General features: G+C 46.9%; 5 protein-coding genes and 1 pseudogene across 6 annotated transcripts; 4 read left to right on the forward strand and 2 right to left on the reverse strand.

The window, feature by feature from the left end:
• Window positions 1–3,222: 3,222 nt before the first annotated feature.
• On the forward strand, window positions 3,223–4,302 carry F5J12DRAFT_895771 (uncharacterized protein; the record flags this gene model as incomplete). Its single annotated transcript, XM_051747870.1, has 6 exons — window positions 3,223–3,398; window positions 3,457–3,479; window positions 3,532–3,737; window positions 3,789–4,017; window positions 4,065–4,177; window positions 4,252–4,302. The coding sequence occupies 6 exons, from the start codon at window positions 3,223–3,225 to the stop codon at window positions 4,300–4,302; spliced, it is 798 nt and encodes a 265-aa protein (XP_051597000.1).
• Window positions 4,303–11,188: 6,886 nt separating this feature from the next.
• Window positions 11,189–11,398, forward strand: F5J12DRAFT_708072 (uncharacterized protein; the record flags this gene model as incomplete). The annotated part of the gene is made up of 1 exon (XM_051740596.1): window positions 11,189–11,398. A coding segment is annotated over one exon (210 nt), but the record flags the coding sequence as incomplete, so codon positions are not given.
• Window positions 11,399–12,261: 863 nt separating this feature from the next.
• On the forward strand, window positions 12,262–13,829 carry F5J12DRAFT_906943 (uncharacterized protein; the record flags this gene model as incomplete). Its single annotated transcript, XM_051748847.1, has 3 exons — window positions 12,262–12,321; window positions 12,371–12,659; window positions 13,765–13,829. The coding sequence occupies 3 exons, from the start codon at window positions 12,262–12,264 to the stop codon at window positions 13,827–13,829; spliced, it is 414 nt and encodes a 137-aa protein (XP_051597002.1).
• Window positions 13,830–13,864: 35 nt separating this feature from the next.
• F5J12DRAFT_t163 lies at window positions 13,865–13,937 on the reverse strand (annotated as a pseudogene). Its single transcript has one exon. The product of its transcript is annotated as a tRNA-OTHER (tRNA).
• A 3,895-nt stretch (window positions 13,938–17,832) lies between these two features.
• On the forward strand, window positions 17,833–22,137 carry F5J12DRAFT_956649 (uncharacterized protein; the record flags this gene model as incomplete). Its single annotated transcript, XM_051749873.1, has 9 exons — window positions 17,833–18,214; window positions 18,263–18,296; window positions 18,346–18,542; window positions 18,595–19,212; window positions 19,263–19,296; window positions 19,351–19,535; window positions 19,594–19,939; window positions 20,004–21,172; window positions 21,216–22,137. Exons 1-9 carry the CDS (start codon window positions 18,189–18,191, stop codon window positions 22,135–22,137), a joined length of 3,531 nt encoding a protein of 1,176 aa, XP_051597003.1. The 5' UTR covers window positions 17,833–18,188.
• A 3,476-nt stretch (window positions 22,138–25,613) lies between these two features.
• Window positions 25,614–25,895, reverse strand: F5J12DRAFT_895776 (uncharacterized protein; the record flags this gene model as incomplete). The annotated part of the gene is made up of 2 exons (XM_051747871.1): window positions 25,614–25,679; window positions 25,740–25,895. 2 exons carry the CDS (start codon window positions 25,893–25,895, stop codon window positions 25,614–25,616), a joined length of 222 nt encoding a protein of 73 aa, XP_051597004.1.
• Between the last annotated feature and the right edge of the window lie 11 nt (window positions 25,896–25,906).

Here is a 25,906-nt window from a genome sequence, read left to right on the forward strand (position 1 = left end):
ATGGGCCAGGTACAATGCTGGTCCAGTCTCAACTGAGTGAATAACTTGATTGGACACTGCCTTGCAGTGCCTCATGAACTAACACATTTCTGGGTTGAGGTGTCAAGGCTGGGACCAGGGCAGGGGCAGGACAAGACTGGGCTAGAGCCAGTCTAGGGTAGTCTAGATGTGGTCATGACACCCCAAAAGAGAAGGACCCTTCTTGATCTCTGATGTCCTATCTCTGATCACTTATTGCCTTGCAATTCCCTCACAATGGAAGATACACAATGTGTTCCATGCTTCCCTCTTATCACCCTATCATGAAAATGACATTCATGAACCAAACTTCCTCGCCCCACCACCTGACCTTGTCAATGAGGAGGAAGAGTACAAAGTCAAGGTGATAGTTGGCCATAGAAGGTCTGACCATGGACACATGCCTTTTTAATCAAATGGAAGGGATACCCTTCTTCTGAAAACTCATGGCAAAAAGAGTCACACCTTGAACATGCAGATGATATGCTCTCCACATATAAGAAATGATTCCCAAGGGACTTTCCCCCTCAGAAACAACCTGCTCAATGTTCTTCTTGCACTATCAGAACCATCTCTGTAGAAATGCCTCCTTGTTGCTACACCTACCCTCACAAGGTCTCTTGCTGCCACACCCCATTCACTCATTGCCAGCACCAACCTGCTAGCAAGCAAATGATAAATTCATACTGCCTCTTCATTGCCAACCCCTCTGTTATCAGCACCATTTATCATGAAGTTGATGAGGACTCCCCTCTCGACCTTGTCTATCATGCCACTATCCAAACCCTTCAGCTTGAGGAACTTTCCCATTACATGAACCGACAGAACCCCCTCTTGTCTCCCACTAGAACCATTTTAAATGAAATCACCCATGAACAGGTCCCCTTACTCCTCTGTCTCTTTGATATCCTTGGAGGTGCAGACCTCATTTATAACATTTGTCAACATCCTATGTTGATTGCTCCATGACATACATAGTTACCTCATTACATGTGGATGCCTCATGGTCCATTTGCCTTGTAGTATTTAGACTGCCTGCTCAAGGCTAAGAACCCCAGACTTGAGCTGCTCAATCATATGCAGTGTTCTTCAGAACTTCACCCTCAGTGTCCCTGGCCAGGACCACTCTTACCAGCATTGCCAAATCCTCTGTCATTTACAGAGGTTACCTTAGCCATTTGCTAGGTAGAAACCATAGTCTGTGACTGAGCTCAACCTGCACCTTGACTTCAGTCTCAGCATAACAGAAGCCTGTCACAAAGGCATGCATTGGAGAACAAGCTCATGAATTTGCTAAAGAGGTACATACATACCAACTGCTAGGGACCTGTGCCTGTGGAGACTTTCAGCAGACAGCATTATTACATTATTTTCACTGATGACAAAACACAACTCACTCATATCCATCTCCTTCACCAAAAGAGTGAAGCTCTCACCACTTACAAGGACTTCAAGGCCTTGTGTCACACTCAGCATGATGCTCATGTAAAGACTCTCCATTCTGATTGAGGCAGTGAATATCTAGGCAAAGAATTTGTGATGTACCTTAAAGCCACAGGTATGAAGCAAAAACTCACCATACACAATACTCCACAGCACAATGGTATCACTGAGTGTCTCAATCACACATTGCTGGAGAAAGTGCATGCCATGCTACATGGGAGTGGATTACCTTGTGCCCTTTGGGGAAAGGCAGTATGTCATGCCATCTGGTTGAAGAACAGAACCCCCACTAAAGCGCTTGATGGAGGAATGCCTCTCAAAGCTGTGACCAAAAAGAAGCCTGACCTTAGTTGAGCCCATGCATGGGGCTCAAGCATCTGGATACAGATTGAGGGTGGAAGTAAGCTGGGAGGACATGTTGCTGAAGGCTGATGGGTTGGAATAGACAATAATAGCCCCAATGGATGTCACATATACTGGCCTGAAAAGCAGTCAGTCACTGTTGAAAGAAACATATACTGGGACCCCTCCTTGGCTGAGCTGTTACCTTGTGAGGGGGAGGAAGATGTGTATGCATACTTACCAAATGCAATGCTAACATCTACAGCACCTGTTGCAGAGACTGCCACAGCCCCATCACCTCCACCAGTCACCCCAGCTTAACCCATGTCTCCACCACTTCCAGCTGATCCACCTGTTGCAAAATGAACCCAAAAGCCCAGCCAACATCTTGCAGAGATTCTTGCTGGAAAAGGAAGTACTGACTGTCATAGGTAGGAAAAGTCCAAGTAGCTGTATACATAATACAAGCTAGATGGCTTAGGTAACAACAATAAAATGAAGGGAACAAATTGCTCATCCCAAGGGATTCTGGACTGTCAAAACTAGAAGGTGGGACTCAGCACTTTGTAGTGGTAGCAACTCATGACATGCATGGCATGGTCCACAGGTGTAGTACTAGTGGTGCAAGTGTTGCAAGTGGTAAATGTAGTTTGTGTGCAGCAGTATGTGAGATGTGCAGTGTGGACAAAGTGAAAAGGAAACTTGTAGTGACCTTCCAAGTGCCAAAAGGTATCATTCTGTACCTAAGTACAGAATTTTATAGTCCAGGGAAACCTGGAACCTAAGTAAGACAGAGTACAAGTAAAGGAAAGGCACATGACAGTGCATACACACAAGCCAGGCTGGAACAGAGGCTGAGGGTATACTACTTGCACAAAAGGAACAGAGACCATGGTAAAGGAAAAGAGTCCAAAAGAAGGATGTGACCAGAGCACAGCAGCCATGAGTATAGCATTGTGCTAGAGGGAGCAAGGGCATGGGAAGGTGGCAAGGTAGGTGGGAAGGCAGTGCATGAACAGCAGTGGATCCAAGCAGTGTGGGGATGTAATGGTAATCATGGAATGGTTGATGATAGGGGCTTATGCATCCAGGGAATGTGGATTCCCTACACCTGTGGGGGACTTTGATGCTGACCATCCCTGGTCAGCCACATGGTGCAGAGGACATAAACAACTTTGCCACATGGGGATGGTGCAGGTGTGGTGCCAAGGATTCAGGAACACTGGCAAATTCTGTGAAGAAGTGAAGGAAGTGTGGTGCCAAGGAACATGAGAAGACTGTTGAATGCTGCATAAAGGTGTCCAGACTGATGACATAAGCACCTCATGGCTGCTAAGTATATAATTGTTAGTGTGTGGCTCAAACCTTCACATCAATTTGATTCTTCCCCCCCCATCAATCATCTCTAATGCTCTCATCATGTCTGCTAACCATGCCCCTCAACTCTCCCAGCTGGTCCATGCAGCTACCCCCAACCTGATTGAAGCAGAGAAGGCCACTCTTAAGGTGAGGTTTGTTGCTGCCTCTGCAGCTCTGGTCACTGAGGCTAGGTGCCTCCCAGATGACAAGGAGGAGCTGTGGGAGGAGAAGGTGATGTGGATGCGCTGATGGGAGGAGAGAACAGTAAGTGCACAGTTCATTTGAGACTTGCAGCATTGACCATCTTCTAGGGGGAAGTGTACCCCATTGTTGAGCACAGGTGAGAGCTGGGTGTTGACACCAAGATAGACACAGCAGATGGGCCTGCTATGGCAGAGGCCAACAAGGCCTACAAGAGGTGGGTGGCTGAGGAGATTGCACAGGGAAAGGCTGACAAAGACATGTGGATGGGAGAGGAGGCCTCACAGGTCATCAGTGAGCAGGGAGTGAATGTAGAGGTACCAGCTGCAACAGCAAAGATGTTGCATGTTGAGGTGACTCAGCCTGCATGGAAGGTAAGAGCACATTGCACACAGTACACCAGCTTCTGACCCCAAGGGCCCTAGCATTCCCAGCAGATGATCACAGAAAGCAAGGATGAAGTTGAGGTTCCAAAGGTCACCATACCACCCAGATTGATCCTCCACAAGGAGCCCTGCATACATTGCTTGGTTAAAAATGCCACATGCATGGGACTGGTGGGGTGCACTTGTGATGGCTGTGCATGCATGAAGCAGGGGTGTGAGAAGTTGACAAAGTTGGCAGGAAAGAGGGCACAAGTTGGCACATTGACTGGTAGGTAGCAACCCCACATCAAGAGGTCTGGAGCTAATGACCCATAGTGTGGTCTTTGAAGACTGCCAAGGCTGGCTCTTGCAAGAGGGTCGCTGATGACAATGATGATGATGAAGTTGAAGTGGTCAAGAGCCACATGCACACAAAGGGAAAGGCACTGGTGTGTGGCCAGCTTGATGCCAAGGTTGTGGCCAACCTTTTGCAATCACTGAGGCCACATACCTTCAACTCCAGGTGCATGTTGATCAGCTTGCTGAGGCATTAGACAAGATTGGGGTGGAGTAGGGCCAACTATAGTTAGATTGGATTTTGCATATCTTCCCATCTGTATGTCAGTGCACATCACATGAAATATACTGCTGTTTTCCCTTCTGTGTGAGGTTACAATGCAAAACAACTTGAAGTGCTTGAACACTCTCCACAGGACAGTTTGGCCACAGTAAGATACACTGCATGGGGTACCACCTGACTTGTCTTCATCATGCAACTTTTGACTTCTCTCAGTGGTGAGTCCTTGTAGTATGGTGTTGACAGTAGGATGTGACAATTTCTTGAAGAGAGAATGAAGGGACTGTTTATTGGGTAACTGGGATGGTCTTTGGGTATCAATTGTAAGGAGATGGAGAGAAAATTGAAAGGAAAAAGGATCAAGGGGCACATGCTGACTGTGCATTTGAAGAGGAAATGTGCAGGGTAGTTGTGAGTATCTGCAGTATAAGGTGGATGAGGATGGCATCAGTGAGACTAGTAAGAGAGGTGACAGGAATGTTGTTTTAGTTATATACTTATTAGTTGTTTTGTTATTTTTCTGGATGGTTTTGGACTTTTTGTTAGTGGTTTTTATGTTTTTTTGAGTGAGGACTAGCTATCAGTAGAATCACTGGACAAAACCCAGGGTGGAACAGAGGTCTCTGGATGAAACCTGGGGTAAAACAGATAAAGGGAAACGAACTATGTTTGCTATCAGATGGAGAAAGTGGTATGCAGGTCACCCCTGTGGGGGACTTTGAGTGCTGACTGTCCCCAGTCAGTGCAGGAGGTGGAATGAAGGCAGTGGGAGAAGCTGCAGAGAGGTGGTTGAAGCTGTGGAAGGAGGTAGGGGTATCATGGGAGAAGAGGGTATGGAGGAAAGTATGAAGGAAAGAAGGGGAGGGCATGATGGACAGGCTGTGGGTGCTGGAAGAGTGCTTTGTCATCTAACCCAGTAATGTGAGTCATGGTTACACAGGTTTGTGACCATGGGTGGTATGGAAGCAGGCAGAATGCAGTGAAGTGGAGCTTGGAGATGGAGCCATCCAACTCAGCCAGTAGGTATGAGCCCCCAGTGGTCTGACAGAGGATGACCATGGGACTGGTGTACTGTGGCTTCATCTTCCAGTTCAGTTCTTTCTCTATGTGGGAGTTGTGGACAAGTGTGAGGGTACTGGGAGCAAAGTTATAGTCTTTGATGTAATGCTGATAGGTAGCTTTGAACTATTGGACAGACTGGAAACATGTGCAGAGGATGTTATTGTGGACATGGTCCAGGTCATCCTGACACTTTTGCAACTGGTGTGTGCACCAGGTGATCAGTTCTGTGGTAGTCAGTGGTGTTGCATCATTGCAGGATAGGGGTAAAGGGAAGGTAGCCTCAGTGAGGTCAAATGGGAACAACGGCTTGACACCATGTACCATGAAGTAAGGGGACAAACCCATGGACTTCAAGATGGTGACCTGCTTGGCCTGGAACACAGACTGTGTGACAGTGTGCCAGCAGTGGTCATCATTCTTGCAGCTCTTCATGATAGCCTTGTGTACATCATAGTGGCAATGCTCTATGATACTGTTAGCCTGAGAGTTGTAAGGAGAGATATGGATGTGATGGATATGATATTATGTGGCTAGGGCATCTAAGGCCTGAATGAATGCAGGACCATTGTCTGTGACAATTTCAGTGAGTGGACCCCAGCAGCATAGGATGTCCTTGAAGATGAAGGATGCAAGTGCAGTACTATTTTCTGCACACAACATGTGCCATTCTGGATATGAGGTGAGTGCGCATCGAGCCTGGACTATGTACCAGTAGCCACCAGCTTTGCACATTAGCATCATGTCAATGTGAGCTTTATGAAACAGGCCCCCTATCATGGGCACAGTGGGTGGTATGTGTAGTTTTTGCATCTGGCAGATCTGGCATTTGTGACAAGTGCAAACATACCATTTCATGTCCTCAGCAAGCAGAGGCCACCAAAAGCAGAGGAGAAGGTGGGTGTGGACAGTGAAGACACCTTTGTGTCTGAGGTCATCATGTGCTTCTTTGATGAGGTGATGTAGGGAATAAGTACTCCCTGCTAAGGAGATTTAATTATTTTATCTTTTCTACTGTATTTTTACTTTGATTTACATTAGTGATGCTTAGCCTACCTGTGTGGCGCATTTTTTGGTAGCTTAGTCAGCATTTTTGCATGCTAGTGTAGGTCTACAGTACACAATTAAAAAAAAGGAGAAAACCAGACTGTGAACACAAGACTGTGACAAGCCCTTGTTGAGGCACTCCCAGACAACCTCCAGACACCATTACTCACTCCCTTTACTGCTCCATTCATTCTGCCCAACCCAAATCCACTCTTTCACCTCTTTTCACTGATCCAAGCACAGAGTCCCTCTGGGTCAAACTAGACCCTTTTCTATCCATGCTGGGGAATCTCCTACACTCCCCTAGTTCATTCATTACCAAACCTACAGTGATACTGCTTGGACTCCTTGATGACTAGCTGGTGCTGTCCATGCAGTTCTCTATGCCATAAGTTGCCATCTAGGAGGAAGAAGTGGCTGGCAGAATTAAAGAAGGATGAGGACTGCACATCAGTAAGGTCAGGAGGTCACTCACAGGTCATGAGGAATGTGTGGATCATTTCTATTTTTGCCTCATGGGTCTGAGCCTTCATGGACCACAGGATGGCTGGGTTGTCAGAGGTATCAGGGGGGTTATGGGCATCAGTGGTCACAGAGAATGTGAGGTAGAAGCATGTAGGCAGTGGGAGGCTCACCTGATGGTAGGCAGGTGGTGGTAAGGAATGATGATCATGATTGGAGATGGATGTAGGAGGTGGGTGGTCATTGATAGCCTCTGTAGAGAAGGAGTAAAAATGGTCTAACCAGTCCTCATGGTTGTCATCCTCAGGCAGGTCAAGTTCTGACCATGGACAGTGGGACAGGCCATCAGGGCTGGCATGCTTGTCCATGGGAATGTGCATGAGTTTGAAGGAGAAGAGGAGGATGCCAGCAATCCAGTGATTGATCATTGTGTTAGGCTGTAGATCTGGGTTATTTATCATGCCCTTAACATACTTTGCATCTACCTCCACAGTGAAGTTAGTGAGACTGAAGATGTATATGTGTACTGCATGCAGTGTGCAGAAGAGGCTGTACAACTCAAGCTTAGCCTGGCAGTAGTGGCTTTCCACTTTGTTGAGGGTGATGGATCTGAAGTGACTAGGGTATCATTTTCCATCTTTGCCAAGCTGGTAAAGGATGTAGCCAACTGTGATAACCAAGGTTGTCAAGTTCATGATGTCCAGGTTTGAGACTGGACCAGAGACTGAGGCAGGTGTGAGGCCAAGGGGTCAGGATCAGGGGGAAAGGCAGAGGTACAGGGGGTGGACTGGTTGGATGTAGTGACTGGGGGAGCAGCACTATTCCCTTGTGTGGGTTTCAGTCCAAGTCTGAGGCTGAGGCATGGTTATCAGAGTGAACTTAGTTGATTTCAGACTGAAGAGTACAAGCTGAGTATCTATGGGTTTATATACTAGAGACAGACTATAGTACAGAGACCAGTAATGCTGGTCTTGCAAAGATTGCTAAGGTGATTGGTAAGAATGGTATTAGTAAGGTATGACCAAGATGACTGGAGACTGGGGCAGAGAACAAGGGCAGACTGGAGACAAGGCTGGGTCAGGCTCAACTGAAATGACACACACTGCAAAGCAGTGCTAACCATGCTAGACTAATTGGAGGTAGGTGTTTGGCAAGGCCAAGGCTGGGCTAGATGAGTGTGAGGCTGAGTCCAGCTGGGGTTGAGGCATGGTCATGACAGTATCCCCCTCTTAGGGGTCAAACCCATGAGACCACTGTGAGAGTGGTAGGCTGAGTCCAAACTTTGGCTGAGTTTGAAAAACTGGTACTTGTAGCCCACTAAGCCCTTTGCATCTTTCTTTCACATCCTATCCACCATGTCTGACTCAAGACCAACCACTGTGACTGATAACAACAATGAAGGCCAGGCCATCATCAACTGGACCCAGGTATCAGACAATGCCATCCAATATGACACCAATGACAAAGAGGAGGTAATGAAGGCCAAGTTGAAGGAGAGGAAAAGGCAAAAGGTGGCTGAACAAGCCTGGCATGAGGAGCAGGCACAGTTTGAGGAAAAAAGAGCAGAAAGGGAGAGGGCCAAGGCTGGGTGAGCAGAGAAGGAGGCTGAGGTGAAGAAGGTGCATGAAGAGGAGGAGAGACATGAGGCCAAGCACAAACACAAGGCCAAGGCCAGGAAGGATGACAGGGCTGGTGCTGGGGCCAGTAGTAGTGAGGCCAGGGGTGAAGTGAAGAGGGTAGTGATGGACCCCAGGTGAGTTTTTTCTCCCTCCCTGTGCTTCTTTCATCTGAAAACCTTCTAGCTGTACCTGTTGCACCTGGGCAAAGGTTGTCTGCAAGTTCCTTGTAGATGGCAACAAGAAACAGGTTGCCTGCATCCACTGCAACCTGCCCAAGGGGAAGTGCCAGTGGCCCAGGGATGGGAAGGACACTGAGGCCAGCCCCAAGCTTGGTGGGAAGGTCAACAAGGGGAAGAAGAGGAAGGCTGACAAGATGCCTGAGCGTGGGCTGAGCCAGAAGAAGTGGGTGAAGTCAAAGCTGACCAAGGTGTTGGAAATCAATGAGCCTGAAGCCAGTGGGAGCAGGGTGAGGAAGGCTGGCACAGGGGGGCCCTCAGGCTTAGAAGATAAGCTTGAGCAGCTCATTGACATCACAGGGCTTATTGCCAACAATCTGGCAGCCTCTTTGAACTTCACAAGGCCATGGTCAAAAACTTGGGCTGGATTGCTGATGCACTCAAGGCTATGCTTGATGAGTCTTATGGCTTCAGGGTGGCAGTCACCCCCCTGGACTCAGGCTCATCTGAATGAGCTGTGCAAGGAAGCAGAGTGGCTGCAGGCCAAGGGTGAGGAAGAGGAAGCTGAGGGAGAAGATGAAAACATGGCTGAAGCTGAGTAGTCATCATAGTGTAGTGGCCTTGTTTCTTTTGCCAATGTCAAGAGTCTAGTCCCAGTCTTGTACAATAAAGTGACCGAAAACAAGAAACAAGAAAAAAGGAAAACAAGGTAAGTAGGAGATCAAAGGAAACTATATACTGGTAGAGAACAGAAAAGAAACTGAGGCCAGTTGAAGCTGGTTCTCATTGGAAAGGGCTGGGTTGTTATGATATGAACTCTTTCTCCTTTTCTTTCCTTTTCTTTCAACTTATCTAATCTCTTGTCTTATCTTATCTCTTCAGACTCGGTCCAGACCCCAGTCTAGACCTCACCTCACTGTTGCTGGGTGTTCTCCTTCTGGTACATTCCACTCCACTATGATATCATTATGACATCACTATGATGTCACAGACCTTGTGTATGCCCCACCATTACCACATGTACTATACTATAAGTACTGTTGCTCAATCACCCAACTAGCTCTAATCAAGTTCATTTGGGTCTATGAGTCCTAAAGTCCTCTGCTTCTCAGCCATCTTCCCCTTTCTTCCCTTCACTTCTCTTTGTGGTTCTTGGTGCAAGCCTACAACAAACCCTGTTGTTAGGTCTTGTCACATGGGTTTAGTGGGTTACTAGGCATGGAACTCTTGTATGAGTTCAGAAGCATTGTCAAGCTCAGTAGCAAGTACCCAAGTAGTCTCCTCATCAGTCCCCTTGTAGATGGTCCACTGGACTAGGTACTGGAGTCAACACTGACAATGCTGGTTGACCTTGGAGTTGAGGATTTCAGCTACCTCAAACTCTAGTTCACCATCAACTTCAATGGGTGGGGGTGGTGGCTGAGTCTGGTTCAGGATGGCATTAGGGATGGTTGGCTCAAGTTGGGAGACATGGAAGACTGGGTGTACTGCATGCATTGAGTCTGGCAGGCACAGTGTGAAAGAGTGGGTACCAGCCTGAGCTATGACTGGGTATGGCCCAAGGTTTTTCTCTGAGAGCTTCTTGGAAGGCTGAGTTGACTGGAAGTACTTGGCTTTGACATATACCTGGTCACTGACCTTGAAGTCTGGAGCTGGCATGCATTTAGCATCAGCCAGTCCTTGGTAGCACTGTTGTGTGAGGGTCATCTCCTCTTGTAGGTACTGATGCAGTGAGTCTAAGTTGACTGCATAATCATGAGCCCAAGCAGAGGTAAGATTGCACTCCAGGTACACAGTCCTGTAACTTGGTGTTGCAGGATTGTTGTCTACCACTAACTTGCCTAGACAGTTTATGTATCTGACTGAATTTCATAGATGTCATTTCATTGACCAAAACAGCTTACTAGGCATGGTCCCTCTGTATGAGTTACTGCCCTGATGAACCAGATTCCTGACTTGCTCCATGCAGATGATCTCACAGTCCTTGTTGACCATCAGACTGCTGAACCTTCATGCTGTGTTCCCAGAACTGCAGGGCTTTACCTTCCTGTTGAGCACTTGCTCACCTGACCTGGCTGTTGCACTTTCACACAACACCCCAGTGATTCCTCTGACCCACACATCTGACACCACTCTGCTTCAAGTGCTGCTTGCCTATTAGAGCCTTCTGTGGGTAGTGAATGTGACCTCTCCCATGATGCCACTTTCAACTGCTTAACAAATGGGCTACATATTAGCCAAGACCTGCTCTTGTCACCATCTAGGAATGCCTGAAAAAAAATGAAGCAGTGGCAGTGGTGATCACACACTGTCATCCCTTCCCTCCTTCAGCTGTACCTTGCATATCAATGACTATCCAACCACTTCTGGAATCCTGTTGACTATGAACTGCTGACATGTGGTTGTCACCAGACTTGAAAACTGAGAGTCATTTGCATTGATTTCAATGGTGAGATTTCTGTGTTCTTTGTCATTTTCCTTGGCTTAGATGCATTCATTGCAGCTCTGCAATCAGTTGATCTGGCTGTCTGTCCTTGTGCACCTGCAGCCCTCCAACTACTTTGGATGGGCTACTTCCCCTGTGCCCCACTGGGGCCAACACTTGCTGTTAGCCTACAGCTTCTTAGCTTTGTCCAACAACTCTTCATGTGCATACCTCCAAACACTTCAGCATGGTGTGAGTCCCTTGAGGCATACCTTGCAGCTATGGGTTATAAGGTGGACACAAAGGTATGGAATTGTCATGTTTTGTATCATTACCCCATTTTTTCCACTTTGTAAAACATACATTACTGCCATAGTGACTGTAGTACAGATGACTCTGCTATGTAGGTAGTGTATCTTAATCTGATGCATGACTATTTCATGGTTATAAGTGCATGCATGTGTGACATGTTCTGTTTCTTGGGACTGCTGTAGTGTTATATTGATAGGGTAGGATGTTTGTTGGTATTGTTTATGGTGATGTTGCTATATTATTAATGCATACTTTGGTTGTTCTTCTCAGTCATGGATCATTGCTGATGATACTTGCAGGAGGGTATATGCCAGAGGTTCAGTAATGCATATCACTGGTATTGTATTCTGGAAACATCCCTTGATGAATATGTCCAACAACAACTGCAGGAATCTGCTAGTCCATCATCAAACATCCCCTCTGCAATCCCATTGCCAAGTTCCCCAGACAATGATGTCCTCAGTTCAAAGATGAGGCCATCAGAATACCTACAACAGTGTTGTCCTCTATGCTTTGGTGGCCAGAGCTGGCAGAGCAATAATAGTGAACATGGGTATGTCACTTGGTGGATATAGTTTTGTCAACTGCTAAAATTTCCTTTGTTCTAGCTTTTCTGATGTTGATGCAATTGTTTGCATTGATGCTTGTTTTACTCAGAAGTGCAGAAGTGGGCATCCAAATGATCCAGTAAACCCTACAGCTATAGTCTTTCTTTCACAAGAAGATATTTGTGCTATGGAGCATGAGGTTAATGAGTTGTCAAAGTCAAAGTCTTCAACCCAAAGGAGGAGTGGACAGGCTTTGAAAATTATCTTGGTGATGGGGAGGATGAGTTTGAAGAGGGAATGAGATGACAATGTCAGTGCTGAAGGGTTGTAATGAGTCCTTTACTGCAGCTGATGAGAGGTGCCAGAAAGTGAGTCTTAATCATTTATTCTGACTCTATTGGTCTGATGGCAGTGTAGGCAAGTACCCAGTTCTTTTCAGATACTGGTTTCATGGCCCTACTCTGTTGTCATGATCATGTCATTTACCTTGCAAATATGACTTCAGCTGGGGAGAGGCAACACTATGCACTTGCCCTCATCAAATCTCTTTTTGACCATCTCCCAGATAATTTTCATATTGGGCTGTTATATGACATAGGATGTCAACTGGAACAGAGCTGCAGGAAGTGGGGTTTTCTCAAGTCATTTCTGCCATGTATTTCTTTTGCCATCTCAGTATTTCATGCCTTTGGTCATCAATGGGCATGTCAGCTTACCAGCACTCTGTCTGGTTTTCTGCACATGACCCCACTCTTCAGAAAACCACTCTGTCAAAGCTCATCTTTCCTGCAACAGCCACCTTTCCTCTTCTGTCCCAATGTAGCCTTAGAGGCTGTTGTGGCGCATCTCCCTGCTTGGCAAAGGGGAGGGTGGGATGTCCCAATTTAGTCTTAGAGGCTGTTGTGGGACATCCCCCTGCTTGCCTAAGGGGAGGGTGGGACATCCCAATGTAGCCTTAGAGGCTGCTGTGGGACATCCCACTGCTTTCCAGAAGGGGGGTGGGATGTCCCAATGTAGCCTTAGAGGGTATTGTGGGACATCCCACTGGGTGACAAAGGGGAAGGTGGGATGCCCCACACCAGCCTCAGAAGGGGGACAGTGGGATGTCCCAACTTAGCCTAAGAGGCTGTTGTGGGATATCCCACTGGCTGCTGGAGAGTGGGGTGGAAAGTCCCAATATAACCCAAGAGGGTATTCTGGGACATAGCCTCAGCTAGTGTTGCTGTGACTCAGCTCCAAAGGCTGACCTGCTCAGCAACAAGCAGCTTACTCACTATGACAACTATTACCAAATGTAGCCTTGTCCTGCCACATACCAAATCCACAATAATTATTTTAATACTCAATAATATAGATGTGGTATGGCCCTTGGCTGAGGACAGCTCCCTGAGCCACAGCAACACTACCCCCAGCTGCCAGAGGGGGAAGTGGGATGTCCCAATGTAACCTTATGATGGAAATGTGACCAGAGCTGGGATTGAAGCAACCTCTTAGGTGATAACCAGTGCTCTAACAGTTGAGCAAATATATATTGACCAGGTACTAATATCAGTAGCATGGGGGTAAACCAGTGACATTGGAACAAGACTATGTGAAGAGCAATGCACCATTTCCCACTTGCTCAGAGGCTGCTGTGGGACATCCCACTGGTTGCCAGAGGGGGGGAGGGGTGTCCCAATGTAGCCTTAGAGGCTGTTGTGGGACATCCCACTGCTTGCCAGAGGGGGGGAGGGATGTCCCAATGTAGCCTTAGAGGCTGTCAAGGGATATCCCACTACTTGCCAGAGGGGGGGAGGGATGTCTCAATGTAGCCTTAGAGGCTGTTGTGGGACATCCCACTGCTTGCCCAAGGGGGGGGAGGGATGTCCCAATGTAGCCTTAGAGGCTGTCATGGGACATATGAGGAAAATGTGACCAGTCCTAAGATTGAACCAGTGACCTCCTAGGTGTTTACCAGGTGCTGCAACCACTGAGCCATATGGTCTGGGTACTAGTGTCAGTAGCTTGGGGGCTTAGACTAGCACTGTGGGAACATATCTCCATGAAGTTAATGCACAGAATGCACCATCTCCAATGTGGTCCCTTCATCTGTCCACTTTTGGAGTGTAAAAACAGTGCACACCCCCTAGGGTCATGCAAATGGTCTGATTGCCTTTTGACCTTGTGTCATGTGATGGATCAGGATTTACTGCTGTGTTTCCAGGAGGCCTTACTATCAGCCACCTTGTGTCCATGTAACTCACATGATCTGGACTTACTAAGGATGCTGCATGACCCATTGTACTGAGCATGCATGGGTTCCAGCTGCAGCTCATAACCTGATGAAAATGTGACCAGAGCTGGCATTGAGCCAAGACCCTCTCAGTGCCAAGCAGCTGCTCTGACCATGGAGCTACCTTGCAGTAGATTCTCTATGGTGCTTGTAGGATTAGTGCAGATTACTACTTCAACACCTTAGAGGCTGTGTTGGGACATCCCTCTGGTTGCCAGAGGGGAGGGTGGGATGTCCCAATATAGCCTTAGAGGCTGTTGTGGGACATCCCACTGGTTGGCAAAGGGGAGGGTGGGATGTCCCAAGGTGGCCTTGGAGGCTGCTGTGGGACATCCCAAGTCCCCTTATGAAAGTCAGTGGGATGTCCCATCCCAGCCTCAGAGGGCTATGATGGCACATCCTCCTAAGTTACCTCTGGAGACCAGTACAAATTGCATGAGGTATAGACACAAATTGATTGAATTTATTATTGCAATTTTCAAGGCAAATGTGGAGGCCCAGGTGGGTCATCTCCCTGGCAACTAGTGAGATGTCCCAATACAGCAGAATCACATTGCCAAGATGTACATGAAAAGTAATATTGTATACTACTATGCATGGTGGAATGGGAGGGGATGTATAGGTCAAAGGATACTTTGTGGATTAAATCTGTCAGAGGAGCATGGGGGCTAGGATTTCTGCAGCTATTTCAATGCTAATATAAGCTGCACTTTCAGGAGTAGGGACCCCAGTCACCCAAGGCAGTCTTGGGACATTCCAAATAATTGCATTTGAATGGATGGCTATGTGGGAAATCCCATCTGTCCCAGGGCAGACCTTGGTCTGGGAGGCTATTAGGCTGGATGGTTTGGAGAAACTATTCAGCCTAAATGCTTATGAAAAATAGTTACCTGAAGTGGGCATGGCATGCAACTCATCAATGAGTTAGGTAGAGTCAGCTGTAACCATGTCCACAACACCTTTGGTGTGTGACAGCAGTACTTGGGGTGAAGGGTGTGTTGTGCAAGAAGAGGCAAAAGGTTTTTGGGTGAATGATGCAGCTGTGAAGTCAAAGGAAGCAAGGATGAGGACATCTGTGCAAGGAGGGGAGTGACCAAGGATGGTCAAAGTCTAAACCACCCCTTGGATGTAGGGAATGGGATTGGATTTCCTACAAGAAGTTGTCTTGGTCAGGAGTTAGGGGTTGAGGAGTTTGTGTTTTCTTTCTTTCTTTTGTGTTTGTGTTTTGTACCACTGGACTTGGTGGTGGGTGGCTGTATTGCTGACTAAGCATGCATGTTGTGTCCATATCAACAAGCACCTTCTTCTGGATGTCCAGCTAAGCTTTCATCCACCTCTCAGAATGCTATTATTACACAAATCACCACAGGCAAGGCCACCAATGCTGTTGAGGTTACAAAGAACATCAATTCCATAATCTCCAATCCAGTCTCCTCACAAACAGTCAGAAGGGTCATCAGAAAACATTCATTCAAGGCTGTAACAAAGAAGAAAAAACCACTCCTTTCTATAACTCACAGGAAGAAGTGATTAGCCTTTGCTCTGAAATACAAAGGATGGACTGTGGAGGACTGGAGAAGGGTTATCTGGTCAGAGGAGACCGAAAACAATAGGATTGGGTCAGATGGGAAGGTTTGGGTGTGGACACAGGCAGGAGAGGGGCTTATTGAGAGAGAGATACAGGGAACAGTCAAGCATGGAGAAGGAAACATTATGGTATGGGAATCTATGGGCTGGGAAGGTGTTGGCCACCTTGCAGAGATTGAGGGGAGGATGGATGCCAACCAATATGTGGACATTTTGGAGAGCCAGTTGCTTCCTAGCTTGGGAGATTCTGGAATTCCTTTGAAGGATGTTATCTTTCAACAGGACAATGACCCAAAACATACCTCCAAAAAGGCCAAGAAGTGGTTGGAGGACAACAATATCAATGCTCTAGATTGGCCTCCACAGTCTCCAGATATGAACCCCATTGAACACCTCTGGAATCACATCAAACAGGAGCTCAACAAGTATTCAACACAGCCAAAGGGAGTTTGGGAGGTTTGGAAGAGAGTGGCAGTGGTGTTGAATAATTTCGACCCAGGGGTGTGTCAGAATTTAATTGAAAGTATGCCTAGAAGGGTCCAAGCAGTGATAAAAGCCAAGGGAGGTCATACAAAATATTAAAATTATCAGTTTCTATATCTCTGATACACACTTCCAAAATTGATTCAATGACATGGCAATTTACATTGTATATACCTTTATGGATACTAATTCAAATTACATAATTCTTTTTTTGATGGATAGTCCTGTGCAAATGGCTTATGTCATCAACTTACACTTTGGTCTTATTTGTCTTTGTTCTTGATAAATTCAACAAACAACCCAAAATGTGCAAACATTGAATCAATTTTGGAAGTCACTGTATGTCAGCTTTCCCCCTATGACCCTTTGACCCCCTAGCAAGACTGAGGAGAACCAGTCTTGACACCATCCATACTCATTGTAGCAATGATGGAGAGGCACTTCCCAAGCACAAACAGACCTAAAATGCTCACCCACTCACCCTTCAGTGCATGACCATACTTCCTCACAGGAATGTGTTTGTCCTTGCACATCTCATCAATAAAGACAACTCCATCTGGCTCATATCAAGCCATCTGCCAAATGAAGTTGGCACAGAGATCTGCCTTCCATTCAGAAGCTACCTGGTGAAGCTTTTTGAATGAGACATCTGCATGAAGAAGTTCTTGATGAACTGTTGTGTAATGGATACAGATGAAATGGTTTAACTCCACAAATCCCTGGAGCTCATCTAGGCACCAGTCAGGATGGGATTTGATGAATTTGATCAGGTATTGGAAATCTGTGTGATTTTGGATGTGAGGACAACCATGATAAGAGCTGCAAGGCTTCACAACATCCCCAGTTCATGAAAGATCTTCTGAACATAAAAGAATGCCATCCAGGATATCCCCAGGCACTGTAGAATATCTGAGAGTGGCATAGCTCCATGTTGGTGGAGGCAAAGAGCAGCAAACTTGAGATCAGGCAATATCTTGCAGTTGGGCATCAAAGACAAGTGAGATGACAGCAACTGAACAGCCACATATAAACTTTTTTGCTAAGTCTCTACTGATGCTTATCATATTTGTTTGTCTGCCTTGTAACCCGCCAGTATCCTTAATTATGCAAACAGCTGTAAAGCAGAGGGGGGAGAAAAACCCCCGAATGCAGTTGACCAGAGGGGGAGCATATTGTACCATTTGATATGGACTGAAAGGGTTGAGTCGCCTCTGTAAAATCAGCACCAGGCACAAAGAGATATGACAAGACATGATGGATTGTGTAGAGAGCACGATAGACCGCGAACGCACCACAAGACAATGAAAATGTATCTCCATCAAAGTTATCCGGCACCTCGAAGTCAGCTTTCTCACAATTATGGTGTCGCCTATTGAGTGGCCTCGGCGCATATGGGAGAGCACGTACTCGACCTGCTGTGAAGACAGGCCGTCTTAGCGTTAAGGAAGAGAGGGAAGGTAAGACGAATAAATCTACATTCAAGGCCTCAGTGGCTACATGAGGACAGCGAAAAGAAACCAGAGGAGGTACGACAAGGATAAGATTACAGCATGTGCTCGCTACGTACAACGGGCACAGCAACAGGGGTAATTGCCGGGCAACGGAGAATGACAGCAGCCACTCCAGTTGCTCCGCAGACAAGGGGATGGATGAATTAGGATATCCGAATTTCCCAGGACCAATCACAACGTAGTATCAATTGAACTATCAGTAAGGGACATGTGAACGGCCGGCGCGAATTTCAAATCCCTAAAATACAAATGGTGGTCAGGTAGAACATGAGGGCGGCACGACGCAAGTGTACCTACACGTGCTCTGACGAAGGTCACCACCTGTGCTTGCATCCTGCGAATTTTACCCTGCTACAGTGGAATCACCCCCCTGGTGCACAAAATGACTTCCAGCCCTATTGTTATTGCGTATGTGCTCCCTGGGGACCATGTCCGTTGTTAACCATACTGTCCTAGATTGATGGGTCCGACAGAATCAGGGAAAACCGATGTAAGTGAAGGAACGGCGGTTTCTGATTTCTTGGCTAAAAGATACGTAGTTTATCAACCACCTCGCGGGAAGGCGAGAGGACAAGGCAGCGTACCAGCCTAAGTCATATAAGATGGGCATCAGCGTGTTCCCAGTCGGCCTATCCAACAACCGACTATGTGTATTCATGGATATGCCGGGGTTCGATGACAATTTTCGATCAGACAGGGAGACGTTACAAGTGATGAGTGATTGGATAAGGGAGAAGTGGGTAGACATGCGTGCAATCGTGAGCTGTCGCGGTCTAACAGATGAGCAGATATCGCATGGGCATCGAGCTGACAGGCTTCATTTATACTCATCGCATAACCGACAGTACAATATCTGCAATAGTGCGCAGGAACTTCGCCCTGTTTTGTAGGTTGTGTGGACGCAAGGTGGCCGAGCGCGTGCGACTGGTGACCACTATGTGGGACAGGGTAAGAGATGCGAATGCTGCAGAGAGCAGAGCGTCGCAACTAGAGAAAAACTTGTGGAAGCCGCTACTCGATGCAGGGGCTCGCCATGAGCAGTTCAAAAACTCATCAAACTCCGCATGGGAGATTGTGCAAGGCTTGATGGGATTGAACGAGACAACTGCTGGGAAAACCCTCTACACGCAATTCCAGAGGCCCCTACACGAAGAAAAGGAGATAGTCAAACAGTTGCAGGAAGAAACCATGGCGCGGAATGATCCGGAGTTGGCGGAGGAGATCGGGGCAGAGCGACAGCGCTTGGAATCCTTGGATGCTGAACTACAAAAGTCATGGGATAATACGAACAAATCGAAGATCCCATTGGCGAAGCGTGCAGCCCTCTTGCCATTTTCTAAAACTTCAACCCAGTCTGCCACCAACCTAAACGTCTTTGGGGAACCACACAAAGATTACGTAATATTGTAAGTGGCAGCGTTATGATTACTTTCCTTCAAGCTGATCGATTGGCCAGTGTAGTTGACCGAACTGGGGAAGATAAGCACTGGGTAATGCTGCCAGTTCTTTAGAAGGAGACCTTTACCTTTCTAACCGATCCTCAGTTTATCAACCAATTGGTTAAGAATCGTGTCATGGATCGACATCCCCATACGAAGAATGTCGAAGCGTGGATGTTTAAGTTCGGTAATGACTCGGACAACATCATAGTCGTCGATGGGCCATCCTTCCACACTGAACATGAAGAATTTTTTGCTAAAAATTTGGGGACTGATCGGTCAGAGTTGAGGTAAGTGTGATGAACGTCCGTTCTATTTATTTATTTAACCTTCCCAATACTGCTGCAGATTCACCAAAAAATGTCATTCTGGCGTTCTCTTCCTCCACTCGCTCGAATCAGATCCGAACTATAGCTGCACGCTGACGTCACGGCATCTTAAGATGTTTGTGAAGGCATTTCCTTTCATGGTTCCATCCCGCATTCATGTGGTGCCGACTTGCAACTCGGGCTCTACTCTGCCCAGTCAAACGCAGAGCCAACGGCTGTCGCAGCTCCAAATTATGGTCGAAGCGTTGAACGAAAACAGAGAGTATGGTTGGCATGTATCTATGTTCCCCGGAGTTTTCAAAGGCCAACCAGAAATAGCGTGGAGTGTGACACTGCTGCTACTCAAGGGTATCACTGAAGCACAGGTACATCACTCTTTAACCACACACGATCCATCCGGCAAATAACCGTATCTTCGACCTTGCCTAGGTAAAAGAGTCTTTCGCTTCCCCCACGCCTGCTTTAAAGCGCATGTCCCCGGTATCCTCAGGTGTTGGCTTAGCTCTCAAAGATCTTGCCGATCCCCTCTTCAATAAGCTCAGAGAGGAAGGAAGGGATAGCGATTTTGACCTGCACATCACACTGCAGCGAACTGCACTGGAATGCACTCCGCTGGAACACCCACAACGCCAAACAGCTCTCATCGGCCTCGCCAATCTCCTATCTGAGCGGTTCAAGATAGAGGGAAGGGATGAGGACGTGGACGAATTAATCACGTTGAAACGAGCTGCGTCGGAACATGTGCCCCCAAACGACCCGCGGAGACAAGCTGTCCTTCTTGACCTTGATCACATGCTTTATGAACGCTTCCGGCGGGAGGATTCCGTGGTGTATCTGGAGGAGATTATATCTCTTCGCCGTGATGCATTGGAACGTACTCTTCCGCCGAACCGATGCAGACCTCTTCTCGATCTCGCCAACGCCCTTCACGAAAAGTTCCAAAAACAGGGCTTGGAGGATGACATAAATGAGGCACTTAGCCTCATGAATGCTGCATTGGAGCTCTGCCCTCCAGGTCACCAGGATCATTCATCGTCTCGAAACCATCTTGCGAGTTTCCTCATAGCAAAAGTTAGAACAAGGGGTGCCCAGGCTCATGCAAGCAATATTTCCAGTTCCGTTTCCGCTGATATCAAACAATTGATCAAGAAGGGCTTTTTCGAAACAGTTGAAAAATTCCCACTCCGTCTGTTACATACACAGACTGGGATCTTGTGTAACCGAGATGCACAGCTATCCCACTTCGAGCGTAGTCCTCAATACAAGCAGTTGCTGTTGTCAACGTCTCCATCTGGTAGCCAGCAACTCGAAAGGGAAATCAAAGATACTGTGTCTGAGTGCTTTGGATTTGCCATGCTCTCTCACAGGTGGGGGAGTGGTGAGCCATCACTCCGTGACGTTGAAAGCAAACATATCTATGACTTGCGCGGCACAGATGGTCTGGAGAAACTCCAAGAGTTTTGCATTCTCGCTTTCCAGCATAATTTCCAGTGGGCATGGAGCAATACGTGCTGCATTGACAAAGATAGCAGTGCCGAATTGCAGGAAGCGATTGGATCTATGTTTTCTTGGTACCACCGGTCGTCCCTGACAATCATGTACCTTTCCGATGTCCCCCAACGGTGGTTCACTTGCCGACAGTGTCTGGTTTAAACGAGGTTGGACACTCCAAGAATTGTTGGCTTCACACACCATCTTGTTCTACACACAAGACTGGTCACCCTACAGGAATTGTAACGCGGTGAATCACAAAACAGATCCTGCCTTGCTCGAAGAGCTCCAGAAGGCAACTGGAGTAGCAAAGCAGTACCTCAAGAATTTCTATCCAGGCATGGAGGATTCGCGATCTAGACTGCACTGGGCATCAGGCCGTTGTACTACGCGACCAGAAGATGTCGCCTACTCGCTTTTCGGAATCTTTCAGGTTCACTTGCCAGTACTCTATGGTGAATATGGGGAGAACGCTCTCGGACGGCTTCTTGCAGAGATCATTTCATGTTCTGGAGACGTTTCGGTTTTGGATTGGGTTGGGAAGCCGTCATCATTCAATAGCTGTTTCCCTGCCAGCCTCGTGTCATATCAGACGGTACTTGACGTCCAGCTGACCCCCAACCACCCTGCCAGGCGCAATGGCCTAGATCTTAAGAAGGCAAAAAAATTGTACAATAACCTCGCAAGCTTACCGCGGGCCGGATTTGTCAACCGCAAACTTGTGTTGCCCTCCACCACTCACCCGGTCATGGCGGTCAAACTGCAAGGTTCCTCAGCCAGCCCCTCACGCTACACATACGAGGTTCATGCATCGCGCCTGATGCCTGTCAAGGTCACACTACCTGACAAACTTGAGGAGGGTGTCGGTAGATATATTCTTGCTCGACCTTGGCATCCAAAAACACTCCCGACGCAGTCCGATAGCGATGACGATACCGTGTGGGAGTTGCTAGAACAGCTGAAGCGGCCATTCAATGCACTTCTACTCAACAAGCTGCCTCAGAACGAGTGCAAAAGAATCCCGAGCGACCGTACGATTACCACTTGTGTTCAGGATCTGGACTTTATCTAAGACAGTCAAATGTCGATCCTGGAGATTATATAGGTCGTGCCTGGCACATGTGTGCTCATTATATTTTCAGGCCGGTTGTACATAGGCACATTGGCGGTCGAAATGCAATCCATCTACATGTTCAACCAGTTAGCTAAGGGAAGAGAGTATGGTGCTTGCAGGAAGAGGTCTATGTGTATGTAGTATACTATGGTATTGCAAGGGTTAATGCTTGAAAGGATTGGGTGAAAACCGGGATGTTTTCCGGCCCGAAACCAAGACCCGAGTCATCGAGCTGAGCTGTGAGGGAGGGCTGGGTGCCGAACAGGTCAGCTTCAAGCGAGACGTCAAGATCGAGGCATCGGACAAATGGCTGTCGATGCAGCTGCTTTGGACGGACCATGAGAGGGATTGGGGTGGGAGCGAAGAAAAACGAGAGACCAGACTAGTGTGTGGCTCAGCTGAGCCTTGAGGGACAAGTGAGAGTACGAAGCGGAGAGACGACAGGCAGTCCATGCAAGATGCCTTAATTATGCCATGCATGACACCCCTATCCCATCCCCCTATTCCGCTTGGTACAAGGGCACATGACCATGAATCCTGTGACTGGGGATATAGTCACGTGACATTACCTGGCGAGAAAGATCAGGAGGTGGCTGTGGTGTCACATGACTGAATACATAATGCATCACGTGATGGAACTCTGCCAAATGCCAACGGGATGGTTGCCTGAGTCACGTGACTGCAAGTAATCAGTCACGTGACAACATCACCCTGAAATCATGTGACACTCCCCCTTGGGTCACGTGACACTAAGGCAGTCACAGGAGTGGCAAATGGGTTAATCACGTGACTTTCAATCAGGTGACATGGCCCAGCGATCACATGCCATCCAGTTGTTGAAGTCTGTCCAACTGTAGTTTGTCTTGTGGTAGCAGCTGCAAACAGTGCAGAAGAACTGACTCCAAATTCCAGTGAAAGTGGCAAGGTGGCAAGAGGCAAGGAGACCACAGACAACAAGGGCAGTGGTACTGCATTGTGGGGAGCAGGTATCTGCTACCTAGTATGATGGTGTGGGCTCCAGCCTAGGGATAGGCAATCTGAAGGGGTGAGTTTGACCCAAGGGGAGTTGATCTAGCTGTAGGAGGATGGTAGGGAGGGAATGTGACTGAGTCATGCAAGTTGATCAACCTGTAAACAAAAAGCACAATAGAATAATGGGTAGACAAGCCTTGAGCTGGCCTAGACAGTGTCACAACTGTGCCTGCTACTCAGCACTAGGCAGGGGAAAGGGAAGGGGTTGTGTCAATGTTGATACTTCTGCTCTCTCTCTGTCTCTAACTTGGGGGCTTCAAAATTGTTATTTTCCTGTCAATGAAGACAGGTATAAGTGTAGCTACATGTGAAGTATGTAACTATGAAGTGAGCAACATCAAAGGTCAAAAGATTGACAAGAAATGATGGGAATTAGGTGAGATTGACATAATGATGGCCATGAGGCCAGAATGTCCCAACTTTTTTGCACACATCACAAGACATTACAATGTAAGTTAAGGTCCCACTTTCCCACCCTGCCTTCTAATGCATGCTAATGGTGGAAAAGTTTATAACAATGATGTTATAATGACATAAGAATGACAGTGGGTTTCATCATCACTGCCCAATGTAGTCATTATATTTCCCTTAAAAGGCTATTTAAGGAGAGAGTGTTGTAAGGCATTACAATGAGCTCTGTCACCATCAACATGCCATACTGTCATTATAACACCCTTAAAAGGCTATTTAATGTATGTAGCTATGCTAAGGGATTATGACAGGCTACTGGCACCTGCCAACATGTTGACACTCATTATAATTTCATATTTATCATTATGATACTACCTTCCACTCTACCAATGTCAACTCAGGTCAAGGTAACAACATTTTTCTCACTCTCATTCTTTTATTCTCATCACAATTCCAAAACATTTTTTTTAAAAAACATGAGTGTGCATGGCATTGACTACAGCATACTTAACCACACAGATATAGGTTGTAGTACCCAAACTTGAGGCTAATATAAGAGGACAAAACAATGATGCAGTGATTCCAAGTAGGTGCAGGGTATCTATCAGGGAATAAGGAGTTCATAGCATGTAGGACTTGAGGAATCTGATGTGTTTGACTGGTGTCAAGTCAGTGAGCTGCAATAACTTAAAGCAGCAGTGACCACATACCTGCACTGCCAAAACCTTGCTGCAGGTCAGACAAATAGCAATCCTGGACCAGTACATGGAGGGTTGGTGGGCAATGTGACAAGTGTGCACAATGGCTCAGTATAGGAATACTGGGGATGATTGAAGGGAAAGGAAGTTGGCATCATCATCAGTGTCAGTGGTGATTCCATTTTGTCATTGGGGGCAGTGGGAAACTGTCAACATTTAACAAGGGCCAGTTAATAATAATAACTTGATGGCACAATGGTGATGGGTACTTACTGCTGCAATGGTATGGGTGAAACTGCCTGACAAGTCAGTGGTACAGATGATACCCATGATGATGGTCATGGTAAGGAGTGTGGAAGCAAGGAAGTCACCATGTGTATATATTTACAGTCCATTGGATTATATAATAATTCCCATCAGCTAGGTTTCAATACCTTACATTGACAGACAAATTGGCTCATTACTTAGTATGAACATTATTGTTATCTAGTTTGCATAATAAAGATGTATGGTAATCTACATGGGGTGTATGACTACAAAAATGCACTAGTAGATACATGCCAGTCACCTGGGGAGACATCCAGCAAGAGACATCAGCACAAACAAGAAAAATCCCAACTCCTATGATGGGGATGTACTGTATCAGTGCCTGTGGTGAGTTGTACCATTTTGGGCAGGCATTGAAGGTGACTGTTATGGAGATGTTGGGCTATATGCAGGAGAAACAGGACCTGGTAGGAATAAACTTTTTTGAGCATGATGTTGTCAGTCATTATTTAGCAAATAACATGAGGATTTGCAACTTGTGAGGGATTTTGTGCTTCAGCCTTGCCTGATTATGTATTGTACATAATCCTGAGCCATCAAAATGGCTTGGGTCCCACTCAGCTAACTCCACTTCACCATGAAATGCATTTTTGCCTCTGCTAGAGCAAATATCCATCTTCTTTCTGAATCTCCCCTTTCTGATCATCAAATCTCCTCTAAAACTGGTCTGGGGAGCTCTACTGTGGCCAGGGTCATCAAAGGGTCCCAGCTGGATAAGGAAATCCTCAAACTGGGACATCCTTAGCAGCTGTCCTCTGCTGGCAGGAGAATAGTCCTCTAGAGTGACTGCTGGCAGAACTGAAAATGCTGTCCAGGCCACCCATATAATAGGAGTGGCCCATTCCTCTCCTGTCACTTCCCAAACTGTTTGCAGTGTGCTCAATTCTGTCCATCATGCTTGAACAAACATTGTGCATCCCAAACAAAGTGCAGAGCCAAAATGTCAAGTGCCCATTCCCAGATGGGTCATGTATGTACCTTGTATGTCCACACTTCCTTCTTATATGCCATGACAACTGTATGTTTAGAGAACTGTAAGTATGATGGAGAAGTTACAGCAAAGTTAGTAATCTGAACATGGTACTAACATACCAGTGTGAGCTCTGCTGCTGCAGCATCACAAGCTTTGTGAAACTTGATGTCATTCTTGAGAGTCACCTGAGTGGCCCCTTTTGCAACATGGCCAATGAGATCTAACAAAGTGTCAACTTGCTTCTGATTTAGGCTTGCTTCCAGGGCAATCTCCATAAACTCAAAGT

Source organism: Pisolithus orientalis (genome assembly GCF_024613125.1).
Source record: "Pisolithus orientalis strain OTSU chromosome Unknown F5J12scaffold_33, whole genome shotgun sequence".
NCBI lineage: Eukaryota > Fungi > Basidiomycota > Agaricomycetes > Boletales > Pisolithaceae > Pisolithus > Pisolithus orientalis.